The 19,218-nt window shown below is 43.8% G+C and overlaps 1 protein-coding gene across 1 annotated transcript in view; it reads right to left on the minus strand.

Moving 5' to 3' along the window:
• myo16 (myosin XVI) overlaps positions 1 to 19,218 on the minus strand; it is a gene marked incomplete at both ends in the record, with an annotated part of 134,473 nt that overhangs the window by 62,767 nt on the left and 52,488 nt on the right. Inside the window, 6 exons of the mRNA XM_080753066.1 lie at positions 2,165 to 2,282; positions 4,862 to 5,009; positions 6,949 to 7,066; positions 11,054 to 11,159; positions 13,346 to 13,473; positions 17,764 to 17,829. Of these exons, the coding sequence (XP_080609192.1) occupies positions 2,165 to 2,282; positions 4,862 to 5,009; positions 6,949 to 7,066; positions 11,054 to 11,159; positions 13,346 to 13,473; positions 17,764 to 17,829 (684 nt within the window). The remainder of the gene's footprint in view (positions 1 to 2,164; positions 2,283 to 4,861; positions 5,010 to 6,948; positions 7,067 to 11,053; positions 11,160 to 13,345; positions 13,474 to 17,763; positions 17,830 to 19,218) is intronic.

A 19,218-nucleotide genomic window follows, 5' to 3' on the forward strand; every position in this document is an offset into this window, starting at 1 on the left:
GAGGAGGAGGAGGAGGAGAAGAAAGGGAGTGAGGGGAGAGAGAAAAGGGAGCGATAGGGAGCGTTAATGACAATTGACCTTTGGGTCCAGGGCTGAGGCTGGTTCCCCCGATGAGAGCTTAGACAGAGATCAATGGGTGGTCTATGACTCCCCACCTCCACACGCCCCCTCTTCTCCCTGTCCGGTAAACAACACTGGTTGCCCTCTCGTAATGTGTGCTCTCTATCTCTAAAATCCCTGTTGGATCCATATGGATCCATGACACATTTTGCATTGCAGAACTGCTTTAATGGGTCGCGAGTAAATGTCCAGTTTTTTTTTTTTTTTTACCTTTCCTACAAACAAAAAACAACATAATTATAATTTTTATCTATACATTTTTTCATTTTTCACAAAAATTCAAAAAAGTTCAAAGACTTGTGAAACCTTGTAGATGATGGGCTATTGAAACAGGGCTTAAGAGGTTCATTTGTTATGTATTGTTTATGTATGTTTGTGTCCTGCGGAGACAAATTTCTCTTTTTGGTCTCGTGCCAGAACTCCTCCTCTAAACCAGTGGTTCCCAAACCATTTGTGCGAGACGCAAAAGAGAAATTTGATGTCTCCGCGGGACCCAAACTAGGGAAAATAGCAGAGCTACAAACTCACAACGCGTCGCATCACAACACGTTGTGAGCTTGTTATTTTCAATGTAATTTCTCAAATTCTCTGGAAAAATGCTTGAACTTCCTTACATCTACATGTTAGATGTATTTCATTTCTATTTTATTTTTATGTTTTGAAATAATAATTTCTGTATACCTTTTTTGTAGTAAATTAAGTTTACTCATGACCTATAAAAATGGGCCTGTGAACCACAAATGGGTCCCGACCCACTGTTTGGGAAACAGTGCTCTAAACAGACTGTACCTGCGTCCTTATCCTATCATGATATAGTAGTCCCACCTACCTACCTCCACCGCACCCTCCCCTCCCCTCCTGTGTGTATTGACTGCTGTTGGATTAAAAGGTGAGGCGGTGGTCACTCTGCTTGCTGACAGATGCTGACTGGGAATCCAAGAATAGAAACGCGATAACGCGCTGGGAACACACTCTTCTCTCTGTTTCTCTCTCTCTCTATTGCACACGCGAAGCAGAAGTGCGCGGGACAGGCTGTACTGTACCGCAAAACACGCTACTACGGCGTGCATGCTCCGTGCACATGACACCGTGTGCACTCTGTCACCCTCCCCCCTCAATGTCCTCTCACCATCAAGTGCAGATGGGCCTGCCATCCCACAGTTCTAATGTTTTATATTATGCTGTTCACGTATGGCTCAGTGTCACATTCAGAATACAAAAATCAAACGTGCTGTAAGTGATATTTTTCTTGTTAAAACAGTTTATTGTAAAATGGGTCTCCCCATCTCTCCAGTCAGGCGAGAGAGAGAGAACCCTACAAAGATCATTCACGTTAGCGTGTGCAGTTCAACGGTTTGTTTTCCCATTCCTTCCCTCTTCACTTGTTTATCCTGAATGCGTTTTCTCTCCTGATTGAATTAAATTGGTATCCCGACCTTAAAATTCATTTTCAGTTCACTAAGAGACTAGGAAACCCTGATTATTTAGAAATGATTGCTATGGGAATATAGAGCTATTTAACACTTAGTTTAATAAACACTATCACTTACAGCACCTTTAATGTTCATAAATGCATAAATAGACAGCCCTCCCGGCATAGATCAGGGGTAGAGAAACCGTTATTAGAGCACGAAGGGTTCCCGAAGGGTTCCCATTTCGAATCCGGGCTCCCCCTGAGTTAATGTCGAAGAGTCCTTGAGCAAGACTCTGAACCCCTAATTGCTTGTGGTGAGTAGGTTGGTGCCTTGCATGGTTTCCTCCGCCACCGGTGTATGAATGTGTGCGTGAATGGGTGAGTGTAATGCACTATCTATGTAAAGCGCCTTGGATAAAAGCGCTATATAAATGCACCATTTACCTCCCTCTAAATAGAGCCGTACGGTCTAGACTTGGGTAGGTGTCACATTTAGGTGAACCCAGTCGCTCACAATGTGCCACAAGTTCCACAACACAACAGCTTGTGGGCTTGTAGACAAGCTATTCTCAAACCAAGATGGTAAAGTAATAAAATAGGTATGTACTGTATGTCATGTTATTTCAGTACCAGTTTGTTGAAGCCCAGGGCTCTCAGGGCTTGTTTGAGGGCAGTGAGACGCTCCCTGCTCTGGGTGGACGCTGTGGCCACTGGAGCGCTCTCTCCAGGATGAGCCCCACTCAGATACCTGGGAGAGACACAAGGATACTCCAAATACCTGCATATCCATATTGTGACAATGTATTTTTGTATTTGATTAAAAATATAAATATATAAAAAAAAAAAATATATATATATATATATATATATATATATATATATATATATATATATATATACAGTATATCTACAAACTCACAACGGGTCGCAATCCGAAGCGCTGTGAGCTTGCAGATCAGCTATTTCTTCAAATTAAAATATATATAACTATTTTTAGGGCTTAAGCGATTAGAACCAGGAAAAAGATAACACTCAAGTCATGCCAGGTCACAATATATCATATCCAATATCACAGACGATATCTACTGACATATCACAACATCGGTATAATATCGACATATTGGCCAGCCCTAGCCTATAGGTCTACCACACAGAGACAGAACACAGGCGATGCGACGCATTGTGAGCTTGTAGATCGGCTATTTTCCAATGTTTTATTTGTTTTTAAATAATAATAAAAAGGAACTGTTCTTGACATACAAGGTTTCCACCCGTCACCGACTATTATGCATCAGGGAAAAACGAGGACAGGCGGGCGCACCTGTCAAAAAGCATCTCACCATGTGCCCAGTGGAGAATTTACGGGCCTTGCCTTGGAACGAGCGAGAGACAAAGCCAACAGGTTTTATGACATACATATGTCACATTCATCCACTTGCATGAAAAGGGAACTGTGATGGTGTAAGCGGCGAGGCTAGGAGAGAGAGAGGGGCAGGGTAAAGAGAGGACAGGGTTTAAATCAGTCGGATCACGCAACACCCCACGGTGACCAGACAAGGGGAGGTCGTGGATGGGTTAGTGTCATGCCAGTGGGTCTCTCCATTGTGCTCGACCAGTTCCAAAAAAACACTTTTTTGTCCCACTGCGGCAAAAGAACGGCAACCGAGGACAGGCGGGTCGAAACCTCGCGGGCACGGACCACGCACGAGCAGACGTGCACTGACAGACGTGCACAGACAAGACAGGCGGGCGCTACAAATAAAGACACAGCTGTGTGTGCACTGCACACATACAGACGACTAGCATCCATGCTAAAATGTAAAAAGCATGTACGTACGCATGTCGCACGCGCACACACGCACATACTGTACGCACACACAGCCGAATCTGACCTGGTTAATGTTTTTCTAATCTTCAGTCTCATGCTGAGTGTGTAAAAATCTGCCCGGTAAAATCCTCAGTGTTAATGTAACTGTGAGTGTAAAAATTGACCCATTTTTGCACTTTTACACTGGGGGTTTGGAGAGTGCAATACAATACGAGAGGATGTGAAAATGCAGGCTATATTTGGATTTATAAAGGGGTCGTGTTGGGTGAGGGACTTAAATAATCCTATTTATTCTGCACCAGCGGTCTGCTGAACACACTTGTTATATCATTAGCCAGACAAACAAACACAAACACACACACACACACACACACACACACACACACACACACACACACACACACACACACACACACACACACACACACACTACTTAAGGTCAGCACACAGTGTCCTTATTAGTGGACAATGACCAGATTGAATTGCATGAGAAAAATGCAAGTGTGTCATCCTTGATTGGCTGTCATTGTTTCCATCGTTCATCAAATGGCTCTGAAAGCATCCGACCATATCATTCCTTACTGTCGTTACAGTTGTGGTGTGGACACCGCAATCCACTTGAGTGGACGTGAACCCACTTGAACGATTCTTTTTAAAATTAATATATTTATAGTTATGCTCATCATGCTTGGTGTGGACAGCCCCATTATAACCCATTTAGGCCTTAAAGGAGTAGTTCACCCCCAAAATGACTTTTTTTCTATTGATTACTCATGCCATGGAGAGTAGAGTTCAATAATATGTTTTAGTTTTTGTCACATTCCTAAGACAAAAAATTGATTTGAGTAAATTTACCCCCATTGATTCCGGATGGTGACCCGTTTTGAAACGGGTCACCATCCGAAATGAATGGGGATAAATTTATTGTTATCACATTTATGTCTTAGGAATGTGACAAAAAACTAAAAATATTATTGAACTCTACTCTCCATGGCATGAGTAATCAATAGAAAAAAAGTCATTTTGGGGGTGAACTACTCCTTTAAAGCTTTTACTATTGACAAATAGCAGATATACAAGCTCACAAGTCTTTGAATATATCTTTTTAAAAGCGAACTTTTGTAACTCAAATATTTGCTTCTGGGTGGTCCCTGGAACAACATATTTTGAGATGGGGGTCCTCGGTCAAATACATGTAATTTTCGGGGTCCTTGACATGAAGAAGTTTGAGAACCACTGATTTAGAAGACATTTATAGAATCGGGTCAAAGATATTCAAAGACCTGCACAAAATGTTCACGATTTTTCAAAAATAGCAGATCTACAAGCTCGCAGCGCGACACTCGGTGCCGCGCTGTGAGATTGTATATCCGCTATTTTTTTTATAGTTAAAGCATAAAATAATGGTTAAAGTGGTTCAAATCTAAAGTGACACAGATTTGCGTTCAGGCCTACAATGTGAGAACAAAATGGCCACCGTGTGAATCTGGTTCCAGTACCTGTGAGCGAGGACATTGTTGAGGTAGAGTGCGCTCTTCTCCTCTGGCGACATGCCCTCAGCCATCAGATAGAAGACGTTGAAGCTCTGCTGGTGAGGGGGCAGGTGGATCAGACGCGACTTCTCCAGCATGTAGGTGTAGATACGTGCTAGAAATATAGATGGAGCACAGGTCACATATTAGAGCTGGGCAGGTCAAACGGCAATATCAGCTGTCATGATCTACCACTACCTGGTAAATAAATTCAATTCACCGAGGTCATCTGAGGTGAGCACGATGATGGGAGCTGCTAAATAGAGCAAAAAGAGGACACGGTGTGCTCCAAGACAGAGATGGAGCTCTACTGCCCCCTCTTGGTAATGTTGAATAAGTGTGTATAAATACCAAACTGTTATTCTATTGTCATTCTGGATTTGATTTGATTTCTATTATTATTTGTTATTTGGGTGTTGGATATGGTTCTTGTAAAAATAATATTATCTTTATAAAAAATGGAATGGTCCAAATTAAAAATGAATTAATTCATGTAATTCGGAGGTAGCCTACAAGCATACAAAAAGCTAAAATTAACTTCATTTGCATTGCACTTTTTATGGTACAGTATGTGTCAGCATAGGCTCACTTCCAATATATGGAATCTAAAATGTAAACAGGGATAATTATGAGTGTTCACCACCTGATACCTAGCGTCCCTATTCTGCGTTTCAAGTTACAAACAATTCCAAGCTAAACGCTACAGGTAAACATTTCTATCTAACAACGTTGAAGTTGCCTGTCTGTCCGTCTGTCAGTGTATCTGTGTATCTTTTATGCACGCCCACACCACAGGCACTTTCCATCTGTGCGTTTTATTTTATTTTATTATTTATATATTTTTAACGTTTTAAAACTTTCATTTCACATTGAAGTCAATAAAGAGGAAGATCCCTGTCTTCTTCATAGTATTGGCCTCCAAGTCTTTTCTACTAAGAAGGGCAACCCAGACCCTTGCTTCCATAACCAGAAAGTTTCCAGACCCTATGAAGTTCTGAGAGGTTTTTGAAGCGGTGAAAACCGCTTCTAATGAGTGGCTTTGTGTGTCCCACGCCCATATGGTCATTTCAGTCCAGAATGAACAGGTTTTTTCAAAAACAAAATGTGTCTTTCATGTCCATATATGGTCATCTCAGTCCAGAATGAACAGGCTTTTTCAAAAACAAAATGTATGTCACCTCATGTCCATATATGGTCACCAGTCCAGAATGAACAGGATTTTTCTGTCCCGTACGTCCAGAATATCAGTCCAGAATGAATAGGCTTTTTCAAAAAGCAAAATGTGTGTCCCATGTAATATGGCCATTTCAGTTCAGAATGAATAGGTTTTATCTGTCCTGTCCCGTCCGTCCGTCCGTCCGTCCGTCCGTCTGTACGAACGTATGTGTGTAGTGTCCGTCCCGGTCTGATGATTGGATACTTTGAGGATTGGTCAAGCTTCACATGACAATCCGGCCCTCCAGATAAAATCATTAATTCATTCAGAATATAAAGAATGTATAGATCACAGAGTTCATAACTCTAGAACACATAGAATAAAAGTTCACCGCTTCACTTCGAACCGCGGTTTGATTTTTAGTTTTTGTTTACGTATCTATTATAACCAGAACCACCCTTGAAGGGGGAGGTACAGTACTTGATATAAAGTATAGCCTATAAAGATATGAAAATTCATAAAAAAGTGAGAATATCTGATCTACAAGCTCATATATCATATGATGTGAGCTTGTGTGATATGTGAGCTTGGGTGATATGTGAGCTTGTAGATTATTTACCTATTTAGTTTAGCCTACGCCTTTTCTTTTTTTTTGGGGGGGGGACTGGGCAGAACTTGGGGTCCTGAACCTGAGCAGGGCCCAAATTAGGTTCTGAGAAGAACCTTATTTCAACCTGAGCCAAAGAGAATGTAAGCAAATCCAGAAGCCGTGAAATATGTTACACAGCATGGCATGATCTGCTTAGTTCTTGTAGTGGAATATTATAGCCATATTTGACCCGCGCAATAACCCTGACTATGCTGGCTACCCTGCTAGTAGGAGAAACATGCAGATTACCTCTGAGCAGTGTCCGTCTCTTTTCACAGTACTGCATGGTGAGAAGTTTGATGAAGCGACTAGAATTGTTATTCCTCTGGGTCTTGGCATGTCCGAAAGCCTCTAGAATACAGTTCACCTATAGAGGGAAAGACAACAGCAATCATAGCTAAGTATATAGTATATCTTTCAGTGTCTTTTACATGTGTGCTGTAATTTTCTGATATAATAATGACCCATAAGGCTATAGTCCTTCCCACGGCACATATTTATATACATTAGTTTAAGCCTGGAACCAAGCCATCCAGGCTCCTGGTGAATCATGACCATGAAACATAGTCTGTGTCAAAACTATTTGAAAACCACAAAAAAGGGGTATTTATTAAATATAGTATAATATAACCAGTAAGACGCCTAAGGGACGGAATTCGCACAGGAAGCAATTCATTTGCAAGTGTGATTCGAGTTGCCGTTGGTTGTTTAAGTTCGACAAAATGTGGACAAAATATTTTCCCAAAGATGGATATGACTGATGTCTGACATCATAGATGTCTTATGTTATAGACCACATGAGACTCACACAATATGTTTAAACTGACACAATATGTCCATATATGGGCATTCCCAGATATGGGCTTAATAGTGATGGCATAGAAGGGATTCTATTGTATGGGCATTCCCAGATATGGGCTTAATATTGATTGGCATAAAAGGGATTCTATTAGTGTGGTTGCCCTAACAGGGCATCATCTGGAAATCAGTTGTAGAGGACAGGGATCTCCATATATGGGCATAAAAGGGACAAGGACGTAATTAATTTGCAAGTGTGACTTGTGTTGTGGCAACCACACTGGTTAAACTGACACAATATATCCATATATGTGCATTCCCAGATATGGGCTTAATATTGATGTCATAAAGGGATTCTATTTTATGGGAATTCTCAGATATGGGCTTAATATTGATTGGCATAAGGGATTCTATTAGTGTGGTTGCCCTAACATGGCATCATCTGGGAAACAGATGTAGAGGTCAGCTCCATATATGGAGATCTAAGTGATGATCCAGTCGTCTCCATGTATGGATAGCCAGAGTTTGGAACACAGGAATTCCTCATTTACAGTGAAATGAGTGATAAGAACAGGAGTTGGTTGATTTACACATTAGATAAGTGTCCCTGAGCAACACACTTAAACCTAAACTGCTCACTTCAAGCCCTCATCATAACCCATCTGAGAAGCCATCAGCTGGGTGAAGTTGAAACAGAATTGTCCTTGTGGGAATAACAATGGATGAAAAAAAAGAGAAACATGCCAAAACTGAGATGTATAACTGGTGTGCTGCTGCAGTTCAGCTTTTCACCACTAGATGCTGATGTGGCTCTATTTGTGGATACCTGGCATGGTTCTTGTCCCTGTGTGCTCTGTGAGTGTGGTGACCCAGATATTGACTGCATAAGGATTACTTCATAAGATCAAGGCACTTTCAACACCCAAGCTACACACTATTACCCAGCTAGAGGACTGGCTAGAGGACTAGCTACACACTATTACCCAGCTAGAGGACTGGCTAGAGGACTAGCTACACACTATTACCCAGCTAGATGACTGGCTAGAGCCATTTTTGAAAAAGTCGTGAACATGTGTGCAAATCTTTGAATATATGCATTTTTAAAGTGAACATTTGTAACTCATATTTTGAGATGGGGGTCCGTGGACAAATACATATCATTTTGGGGGTCCTTCACATGAAAAGGTTTGAGAACCACTGACATAGTAGTCTCTCAAGAACAGACTAACTGAGCTCCAGTTAAGTGAAAAGGACCTTTTCTTTGACGATGGCTGGCCAGATTGCTGACATAGAAACATAGGTTTCTCAAAGAAATCGTAGAAGGATTCAAAAGACACTTATAGAATCGGGTCAAAATTCAAATTTTCACGATTTTTCAAAAATAGCAGATCTACAAGCTCGCAGCGCGGCACTCGGTGCCGCGCTGTGAGCTTGTATATCTGCTATTTTTCAATAGTTAAAGCATAAAATAATGTGTACCCGTTCTAAACGGGTTAAAATAGATAAGCGGAGTGGGTCATCTGGGCATAGCGGCTTAAAGAGATGGTTTCCCATGGCAACCGGCAGACACCAGTGAATCATTTTGTCAAGCTATGTTAGCCAAGACATATTCTAATCTGCTTTACCCACATTAACCCTGGCATCCCCTATTTTGGGCACGTCACAAGCTCAGATAGAATCGCCAATTTCCGAACAGCCCAAGTATAAAATAAGGTTTTAAGTGCTTAACAAGATCAGGATCAATGATTTGAGTGCCAGCTTAAATGACTGTGTTTTTCTTTTCTCCATGGGAGTGCAGGGGAGGAATCATAATTCCCATGACCCTACTAGAGTCAGATTTCCCCCCTTTCATAACGAGCAAGTAATTACATAGACATTTAAATTGCCTGCAGATCATTACCTATCCTCACAGCATGTGTCACGGTCGTAGCTCCTCATTCACCGCTAGATGAATGGGATAGGGACAGGGACGTGCTGGGCCCCTGATTCAGCCCGGGAAAAAGAATTGGAGAGGCCCTCATTGCGCACTATAGAGAGAGATATACAGTAGTAGCTGCTGCTACTCAAAGATTTGCCATTTCAGATCATGACAAGTAACAAGCCAGTGGGCCAATTACATTAGTTATATTTCGTCGTTGTCGGGTGGAAACCTTGTATGTCCAAAACCGTTTGTTTTGTATTTATCATTTAAAAAAATGATTTAAACTAGTGAAAACAGCAGATCTACAAGCACACAACGCCTCGCGGTGCGAGGCGTTGTGTGCTTGTAGATCGGCTGTTTTCACTACTTTTGTGCAACATTTTTTTTCCTAATGGCCGGCCTGGACGGGCCGGGAATGAACCGGCCGTTCGGGAGTTATCCCGCTTTTCCCAATGGCCAGCACGTCCCTGGATAGGGAACATTCTCGCTCCGTTCTTGTGTTTCGTCGTCAAACTGCACAGCACAGGAGAGAGAATGCGCTCTCTCCTAAGAATATAGCTCCGCACCGTTTCTGTGCAAATGGCTCCATCCAAAAGAATCACCATCACAGAGGCAGCTACGGGAGGTCACCTACTGTATCTCGAGCACATAATAGTGCAATCACACTCACCGTCCAAGGGTGATGATGTCTGAGACAAAGGAACAGCTATCAGACCCTAACAAAAAGACCACTAGTCTGTACCCATCCTGGGCCCCATACTGCGGCGTGCTAATCCATATATCTATTCACACCCCACGTCTGACTGCTGTAGAAGAACAGTAGGCGACATTCATCGAGCCGCTCGTCTCTGCCTGTCTACACTGACTGCTATTGGATTTATTTGATCACAGAGAAAACAAGGGGAAAGAAGGGCGGGTGGGGACTTGTGTGCACTGAGGAATCAGAACAGGCACGTGCACACATAGACATCAAAGGGGGCTTGAGCCCCTGCCCTTTTACCTGTCTGTAAAACGTGCCCTCTCCAGACCATGAATGCAGTTTTTACCATGGTGAAAGAAATGTAAATGCCATACCCGAAAGCAGCATTCAAGAGAATTGCCTTGTCCAAACTCTCCTGAACTTGAATGCAGCATATTATGCTCTCACTGTCCAGAAATCCACACCACATCTCCAGTATTGCCTTTTTTATGCTTAGTTTAGTGTGTTAAGAAGTACCGAAAATATTATTCTTCAGTTTTTCACATTCAGGCTTAAAGGAGTACTTCACCCTTAAAATGACATTTTTGCTATTGATTACTCACACCATGGAGACTTGAGTTCAATAATATTTGTTTGTATTTGCTGCATTCCTAATACAAAGATTTGATTACAATAAATGTACCCCCATTGATTCCGGATGGGGACCCAGATGGGGAGTAATGCATTTGGGTCCCCATCCGGAATCAATGAGGGTAAATATATTATAATATATATTTTTTGTCTTAGGAATGCAACAAAAACTAAAGAATATTACTGAACTCAAGTCTCCATGGCGTGAGTAATCAATAGAAAGAGTCATTTTGGGGGTGAACTAACTCCTTTAAGGAGAGGAGAGGAGAGGAGAGGAGAGGAGAGGAGAGGAGAGGAGAGCTCACATGTCTCATCCTGGGTTCCAGAGCAAAGCCTTTGGGGCTGGAGCGCGCTGTCAGGTGTCTCACGATGTGCTTGCAGGCCTCTGTCTTCCCAGAACCACTCTCGCCACTGGAGGGAGAGACAGAGACAACGACAGAAAGAAGCAAAGAAAGGTGAGAAAAACTGAAAGTCATGAGCATAAAGGTTGTTGAATTGAACTTAGATGCCACTGACACAAAGCGCACGTAATGCTGCAAGACTAAATGTTTGCATGCGTATGCGTGCTGTCATCCCCCTTCTGCACAGTAAAATCCTGTTATTTTAACTAATGTACAAATGGATAAAGTAACACTGAGGACTTTGCTGTGTATGTACAGTATGTGTCTCATGCATGGGTGTGACGGGTAAAGTCACTGGCGTGCTCTCTGCATCTTTCACCTTTGTCACACTACTTCACCCACATGACATCATCCCTTCTCTCCCAACCGCTAAAGTCTCTCACACACACACGCACACACACTCACTCACACACACTCACACACACACACACTGAGTCAACTTATCTGGCATTGGATGCCTGTTAGTTAGTTGCCGTAGGGTGAATATGGGACATGCCATACGGCGCCTCTACAGTACACGCTCTGACACACAGTGACACGCAGAGAGTCCAGAGCAGCACTGTAACACCAAGCAGATGGCTTTGGTAGGTCACAAGCCCTTACTAATGACTGCAATGATACCCTGGTGCTCTGCAGCATTTATGGCTGTGCTGCTGAACAGTGTGAAGTCCCAAGAACCTTTACCCCCCCCCCCCCCCACCCCACCCCACCCCACCCCCCAACTCTTTTCATTTACCACTTTGCGTTAGATTTCAAGGGCGTTTTGTTAGTGCACCGGCCTCCAGGGCGGGATCATGGCCAGGCCACTGATTGTCTGTAAAGTCGTGGGAGTATAGGTGCACCGCATGCGTGTGTAGTGCGTGATGCATGTGTCAGCAAGAGAGAGGGACAAGGAGAGGTTGAGAGAGAGAGAGAGAGAGAGAGAGAGAGAGAGACAAAGACAGACAGAAGTAGAGCAGGAAAGCGATTGTAGGAACAGGGGCGTCACACAGGGGGGAAAAAAGTGGGATTGAGTTACTAGGGCCCAAGGCGGAGGGGCCTTAATTATTTCATACTTTAGCTATTGAAAAATAGCAGATATACAAGCTCACAGGCACTCGGTGCCGCGCTAAGAGCTTGTAGATCTGCTAAAGTCGCGAAAATGTTTGCAAATCTCTGAATATATGTATTTTTTAAGCGAACATTTGTAACTGAAATTTTGCTTCTGGGGGGTACCTGGAACTAAATATTTTGAGATGGGGTTCCATGGCCAAATACATAACATTTTGGGGGTCCTTCACATGAAGAGGTTTGAGCACCACTGACATAGAAACATAGGTTTTTCAAAAAACCTTAGAAGGATTTGAAATATTCAAAGACTTGCACAACTTTTCACAATTTAAAAAAATAGCAGATCTACAAGCGTGAGATTGTATATTTGCTATTTTTCAATAGTTAAAGCACAAAATAATACGTAATAATGCGTTCCCAGTCTAAATGGGCCCGCAGTGAATCCTTGTACCCAGGGCCCAGAATTTGGTGCGACACCCCTGGGTAGGAAGGAAGAGTGGGAGAGAGATTATGTACCTTGTCCTTGAGGGCCTTAACCTTTTGACTGCATTCGGCTCACTGGAGCACAGAGGCATGGTATGTAATGCTGAAGCTGTGTACATGCGTGCATGCGTGTGTACAGTGCAGTACAGTATGTGCGTGTGTGTGATGGATAGCCTGTGGCCAGGCTGCATTAACTCTCCACCAGATTGGTCGCGACTCAGCGGGAATGTGGCTGGGAAAAAAGTCGGAACAGGATTTAATTGCAATCAGGGGCCTGCCTCCGCCCGGGCCGAGGACAAAGCGCGGGACGCCAGCGTGCTCCCAGAGCACATCCATCTCTCTGTGAACACGGTGAATGGAGCCAGCGTCCAGGCCCAGGCAGGGAGCTATTAATCTCACCCGGGAGTAACGGGCCTCGGAGCGTTTTAACAGGCCTGTGGGAGGAGGGAGGCATGCGCAAACCACCTGGCTCAGCTAACTTCACCGTTCACACACGCGTGCGCTGCATTCCTACACTGTTGGGCGTGCCTTGTGCTTGCGTAGCTCGGCTATTATAGCTCGGTTATCAATAATGTGATGTGAGATGATGCCACAGCAGAGCTCTCATACCGAGGGAAATATGTGCGTGCGTGTGTGCGTGCGTGCCTGCGTGCGTGCGTCTACCTGAGCATAAAGCACTGTGGTCGTCTCTCCTGCAGCATCATGTGATAGGCTCTCTCTGTTGAGGAGAAGATATGAGGTGGCAGAGAGGAGCACAGGCGACCTGTGGAGCTCAGATACAACTGACTCACCTGAGACAAGCAGAGAGAGAGAGAGAGAGGGGAGAGAGAGAGAGGGGGAGAGAGAGTTCAGAAAAATTGCATTAAAACCTTGCGTAACATGAAGACGTTCCTGAGTCATACAGTGCAAAGGCAATATAGTGTCAATTTACTGTGGGTACACATTTATGCAGCCGCGTGACTGAGTGAGTGCTCGTATGGGGTCTTTAACCCTGCAAGGCCCGAATTAATTTCTACTGGTCAAAAAAAAATCAGATGGTGTTGTAGGAGTCCTAATCACAGGAAAATGTAATGTTAAAAAATTAATAATGTTTTTGTGCCATAAATCATAAATCATAAATCATGCTCTAATTTGCATATTGGGGATATTCTTCACAATATTAACATATGCACGTGTTCTAGACATTCTAATGATCACGAAAAACAATATTACAGGCATTTTACTTGTGTTTTTGTGAGGAATAGCTTCAGTTAAAAAGTGAGATGTTGTTCGTCCAGACGCTGGAATTTCAACTTCTCTGGGAGATGTGAATGTCAGCCCCTGTGGGGGGTATTTATATGCAAATATCGTGGCCGATGGCATTGTAATACTAAAAAATAGGATTTAATGGTGATGTTAATGTGAAAAAAGAACAGGAAAAATAATTATAACATTTAAAAAAAAATGATTTAAAAAAACGTTGCCAAAAAGCAACGCTGGGCCTTGCAGGGTTAAGGGGGTTCCAGGGGGGTCCCCACAGCAAAAGGAGAAACCATTAAATGTCACTATTATTGCACAGGCTGAAATTAGTTAGGTTTCACTTTCTCCATTGTTATCTCCCCTTCTACAGCAGCCTATAGATAGTTGTAGAACACAAAATCTGATCGAGATATACGAGTGTCCTTGACAACGTCACTCCAATCCAGAGCTACATCAACATTAATGTATTAATGTTGATGTATTGATGTATTACCTTGCTTATTGTAAGTCGCTCTGGATTAACGCCTAAATTGTACATTGTATATTGTTAACTGGAACCTGCCTGGGCTTTGTGTCCACCTATTAAATCAGCACACATACTCACTCGCAAAATATGTCTGCAGCAGCTGTGCCTATCCTCTACACACTAACCTGTCATTCATGCCCAGTGTAAACAGTATAGCTGCTGAATTTCAATTGGCAACACTCTGTTGCTGACTCTGCCTGTTAGATCCACTGACTTTCCTCTGGCCTCTTTTGCAAGGGAGCCGTCTCTGGATCCCAGGTCTCTTGCCTGACATTTCCTGACTCCTATCCTCTAGGGATGGGACGATAATCGTTATTATCGTTTATCGTGATAAAAACACTCACAATAATCATATTGTGGAGATTTAAATTCATCGTGAAATTATCCTCCGTCATCTACTGGGACCAATTCAACTTTTATTTGCCGAGCTGCATATCCGGTACCATTTTAACCCTCTATAATTGGTAAAAAAGACATGGAAATAACTACTTGATAGTCTTTTTTCACTCTCTACCAAATCTCTTCGCCAAAGAATTGTCTTCTTGTGGGCTTGTAGATCAGCTATTTTTTGGGAAAGATTCCGCCACAGGATAATGGATGTATTAAGATTAAGATTAGCCCGATAATATCGTAAATCACAATTTATTTGGTCACAATAACCGTGACATGATCGTGACATATCATCCCATCTATAGTATCCTCAAAACATGTAGCAATGCCTGGTCTCTATACTGCCTCCCCCTGGTCATGCCTGATGGAGGCTGACCAGGTCTGATGGAGGGAAAGGAACTGGTTGGAATAACGTGTTGCTTCCACATGAAACTTCCCCGTCACGTGATAAGAAGTGGCCTACTCACTCCTCATGCATTGAAGGAAGCACACGCTCAGGATTATAGCTCGGTTACAAAATCATTATTAGTGCTGTTTGATGGTCGCACTCTTTCACTTTTCCTCAGCAGAAAATGGTTTGTCTCCAATCCGTCATCTAAATAGCAATACCCCAAGGTTCAAGTGCACCTAGCTCTTAAATAGAATGATAATAATAATAATGTTTATCGTCCCCAAAGGGATATTTGTCTTCACAAGTCCAACAAACCAAAAAAAAGAAAAAAAAAAAAAACAACACATAACAATATATATGTCATAGTATATTGGAGAAACAGCACATTCGAGACGCGGAGCACTCGAGATGCGGCACGGGGCGGAGCAAGCGGTCGCCACAACAACGTACTCCAGGCGGTGCGCCGCTCTATTGTCCACGACACTGCGAGCGGCTACCGAAGCCCCCCTGTATCCACGAAGCCCAAACGAGTTACGAGGCCCCCCTGGGTCCACGAAGCCCCAAGCGGCGCGAAGGCCAGCGGACCTTGGTCCTGCTCTTCGCCCCCGAGCGCCGCAGGCGCGAGTGGCCGCGAAGAGCGGGCCAGGGCCGCGCGGCCGGCGGAGCGCCGTGCGAGTTACGAAGCCGTGGTGAATGCAATCGTTATATTTATGCCCAGGCCGTAAGGCCTGGGCAAGCGCACGTTAAACGCCCTGTCCAAGTGACTACAATGGAGCTAATGGCTAGGCTAGGCTAGGCTAGGCTAGGCTAGGCTAGGCTAGGCTAGTAAATAAAGAGTAAACACTTCCGGTCTGCGGCGAGTTCAAAGCGTGACGTAACTCTCTTATCCAGTGGCTGACGTCGCCATCTGGTGGTGATTAGTGTGTGGTGAACGTCAAAACGAGTGCTCCTTGACAACTTTTACTGGTTTCTTGAACATACTGTAACATATATAGCACAAAAGAGAATATCACCAAGACAAAACATGAGGTCCCCAATGTACACAGAAAACCATCCTATCGACAGGGCAGTTTGTTTAGTGCCACAATGGCTGAGAGGACAAAACTCTTGCTAAAGTAAACCTTGTCCCATTTCAAGGTTCTGTATCTTCAAGGTTCTGGATCTAAGACACTTTTATGTTATGTTATGCCCAAAACACAACCAAGTATAATTTAGAGGCTTAATAAAATCCCTTTGCTCCTGCCATGCATTGTGCCTTAGACAACCAACTGTCTAACTAGCAAAATTGTGGAGGGGAAACACCTCCAATTGCCTCTGTGGTGATTTTTAGCAGCCTTTGTCAATTTTTGCAAAGGATAAAGTTATGCTACTCGCTGTGTTCCCCTAGGTGTTAAATATAGGTCGCAACAGTAACCTAGTTGCCCGCCTGTTCAAAACACAACTCTAAGAAATATTACTCCGTGTTCGGACCCTCAGTCAAGCTGGGCATGATAGATAGGCCTACCATCCCAGAAGCCACATCTTTCACAGCGGTTTAATTTCACATCTTTGCTGGAGTTCTACACCAGGGAAAGTATGCTTCACGTAGCCACAAGCCCTTCCAGCCAATCCAGCAGCTGTGTGCTGAAGGGTGTGGTTGAAGGGGGTTAGTTAAGGGGGTAGCAGGGCGGTTTTAGACCCCGGCCACAGAAAATGACAGACGGCTAGAAGATCACACACGTTGTTGTGACATATGTCCTACTCACTCTGACTCCTCCCTTCACCTCCACACCCACACACACCCACCCACACACACACACAAAGATGGGGAATTGATGTCTGGAGCGCGGCCAGCTGTGGGCGGGAAGAGGACAGCCATAGGGCACTGGGCCCTGTCTCCTCCACAGCAGCAGGAGGCGTCTCCTCCTCGCCATCCAACTAGCCCTGTCTCATATGGGCAAACCATCAGCTGGCATCAAGGCAATGGGGCTGTGTGAAGGGCGCATTGTCATCTTCTATTTATTCTCTCAGTGAACACAGCGTGATTGAGCTTCAACTGAACTGAGCTATAGAAGGGAGGGACTGTGGACACACAGAATGCCACAGGAAAAGCGGGATAGGTATATTTTTACTTGTACGAATCTATGTGTGTAGTGTGTACTGAATGTAACAAAGAGATAGAGAGAGACAGAGAGTGAGTGCTTTAACGTGCATGATGTGTGATCCTGGCTAGCAAAACTGGATCCCTGGCCGTCTTCCCTAATGTGCTGTATCACTGACAGGAAGATTCTGCATTATTTATCAGCCACATGAAGGTCCATTTCATCCATTCATACACTGCTAATTATACACACCATGCACTTACAATGTGGTATAGTCTACATGCACAGCACATGGTCTATCAAGCCAAGTGACAGTAATAAAGATCAATGGTAGACTAGGACAGGTACCTCTTTAGAAAACATTAACTGGTGTCCAGAAGAAACACACTGTAAGATTGGGTAAAATGTAGAAAAAAAAGTAAAAAAAAAAAAAAAAAAAGTAAAGTCAACTTACCAGAGTTGAGTAGATCGGCAGCTCTTTATTTGGATTGACAAGCAGGAGGATGTGTCCAATATAGGTCTACAGAAGAGAGGAAACACTTGAATTAGCTCACTTTGACACTTTGAAATTCCTTTAGCCGTGAGGCCAAGAGGCGATTTAGATGCTGTTAAGTGTTTGACTTTGAGTCAAACATTTAACTCAGAGTTTTAACCTTTCATAGAAACATTTGGGGTCACACAGCGGGAAGAAGGAAGAGGGCTGGGACATATAATTAACCGCTGATTGCCTTGAGCGAACACTTGGGCCAGCATCTCAGGAGAGGCAGACCCAAGGACAAAATGTTGACCTGAAAACACAACGCTGTGCCACGTTCTTCCCTCGACATCAATATTAATACCACAATGATATTGTCATTATCATAATGTTATGCTGATCTCTTGACATTATTTTCAAGAGTCAGCACAGAAAAACTGACTGTTCACAGATGAAAACAAAAAAACAAATTTGCCCTCCGTGTAGAGTACACACAGACCCTGAGGTCCTTTAGATAATATCCAACCGATCCCCCCCTCCTGACCCTTTGAGAGAAACCGCTAACCTTTCCTTTCTCACACCGAGCCCCCAAGGCTGTTTGGAAGCTAACAGCTAACACTGTCCCCTGAGAGAGTACTGGCAGCGCTAACATTTCGCCCAGCATGCTGCTCAGTGTCCTCGGGCCTTAGATTCAAGGTTAATTTGTGCAACTTTCCACTGCTCGTATAAGCTCATCAACCCTCAGCTTAACGTTTTATCTTTGATGCTTTAAGGGAATCCAGTTTTTGAGAGAGTCCAATTGATTTTGGGGAAAGAGTAGGCCTATTTTTATAATCAATCCACTCCACCACACTGTCGTTCATTCGTGTGATGTCATTGGCTGATCGCCCCCCCAAATCCCATCCCTTCACAATAACCATTATTCATTAATCCCTCCTAACTCTCACATCCTTCCCCAACAGCCCCTCTCCTCCCATCAAGGTTTTGGCCGTCCCGTTCCTCCTCTCTCCTGGCAGAGGCTGAGGCCCACTCATCAAAGCCCCGTGGCTGTCCACCCTGCTGGGGCGCATATGGACCATTCACTGTTTTTTGTCGTCCCTCTGCTGTGATCTCCCCCCCTCTGTCTCCACACGTCTCTGCTCTCCTCGCCGCTTCCACAGACTGACCTGCATTACCTCCATCACGACAGACAACATCGGTGTCCTCACTGTCATCTACCTCTCTTCCACGTCCTGCTTAATATTCCGCCTCTCTCAATCTCGCGTACCCCAGTGTCCCAGACCATATGCCTGTCCTTTCTATAATACGGTACCTTTCTTTGATTTTCCCTTCATCTCCTCGTTTCTCATTTCTATCGCCTGCCGCGGCTAACTGTGCTGCCCGTTGTCCATCTGCCTCTCCATAACAATAGACCATTAGAGCCTCTCCGCTATG

The sequence above is a fragment of the Nannobrachium achirus genome, assembly GCF_963921795.1.
Source record: "Nannobrachium achirus genome assembly, chromosome: 22".
NCBI classification, from domain to species: domain Eukaryota; kingdom Metazoa; phylum Chordata; class Actinopteri; order Myctophiformes; family Myctophidae; genus Nannobrachium; species Nannobrachium achirus.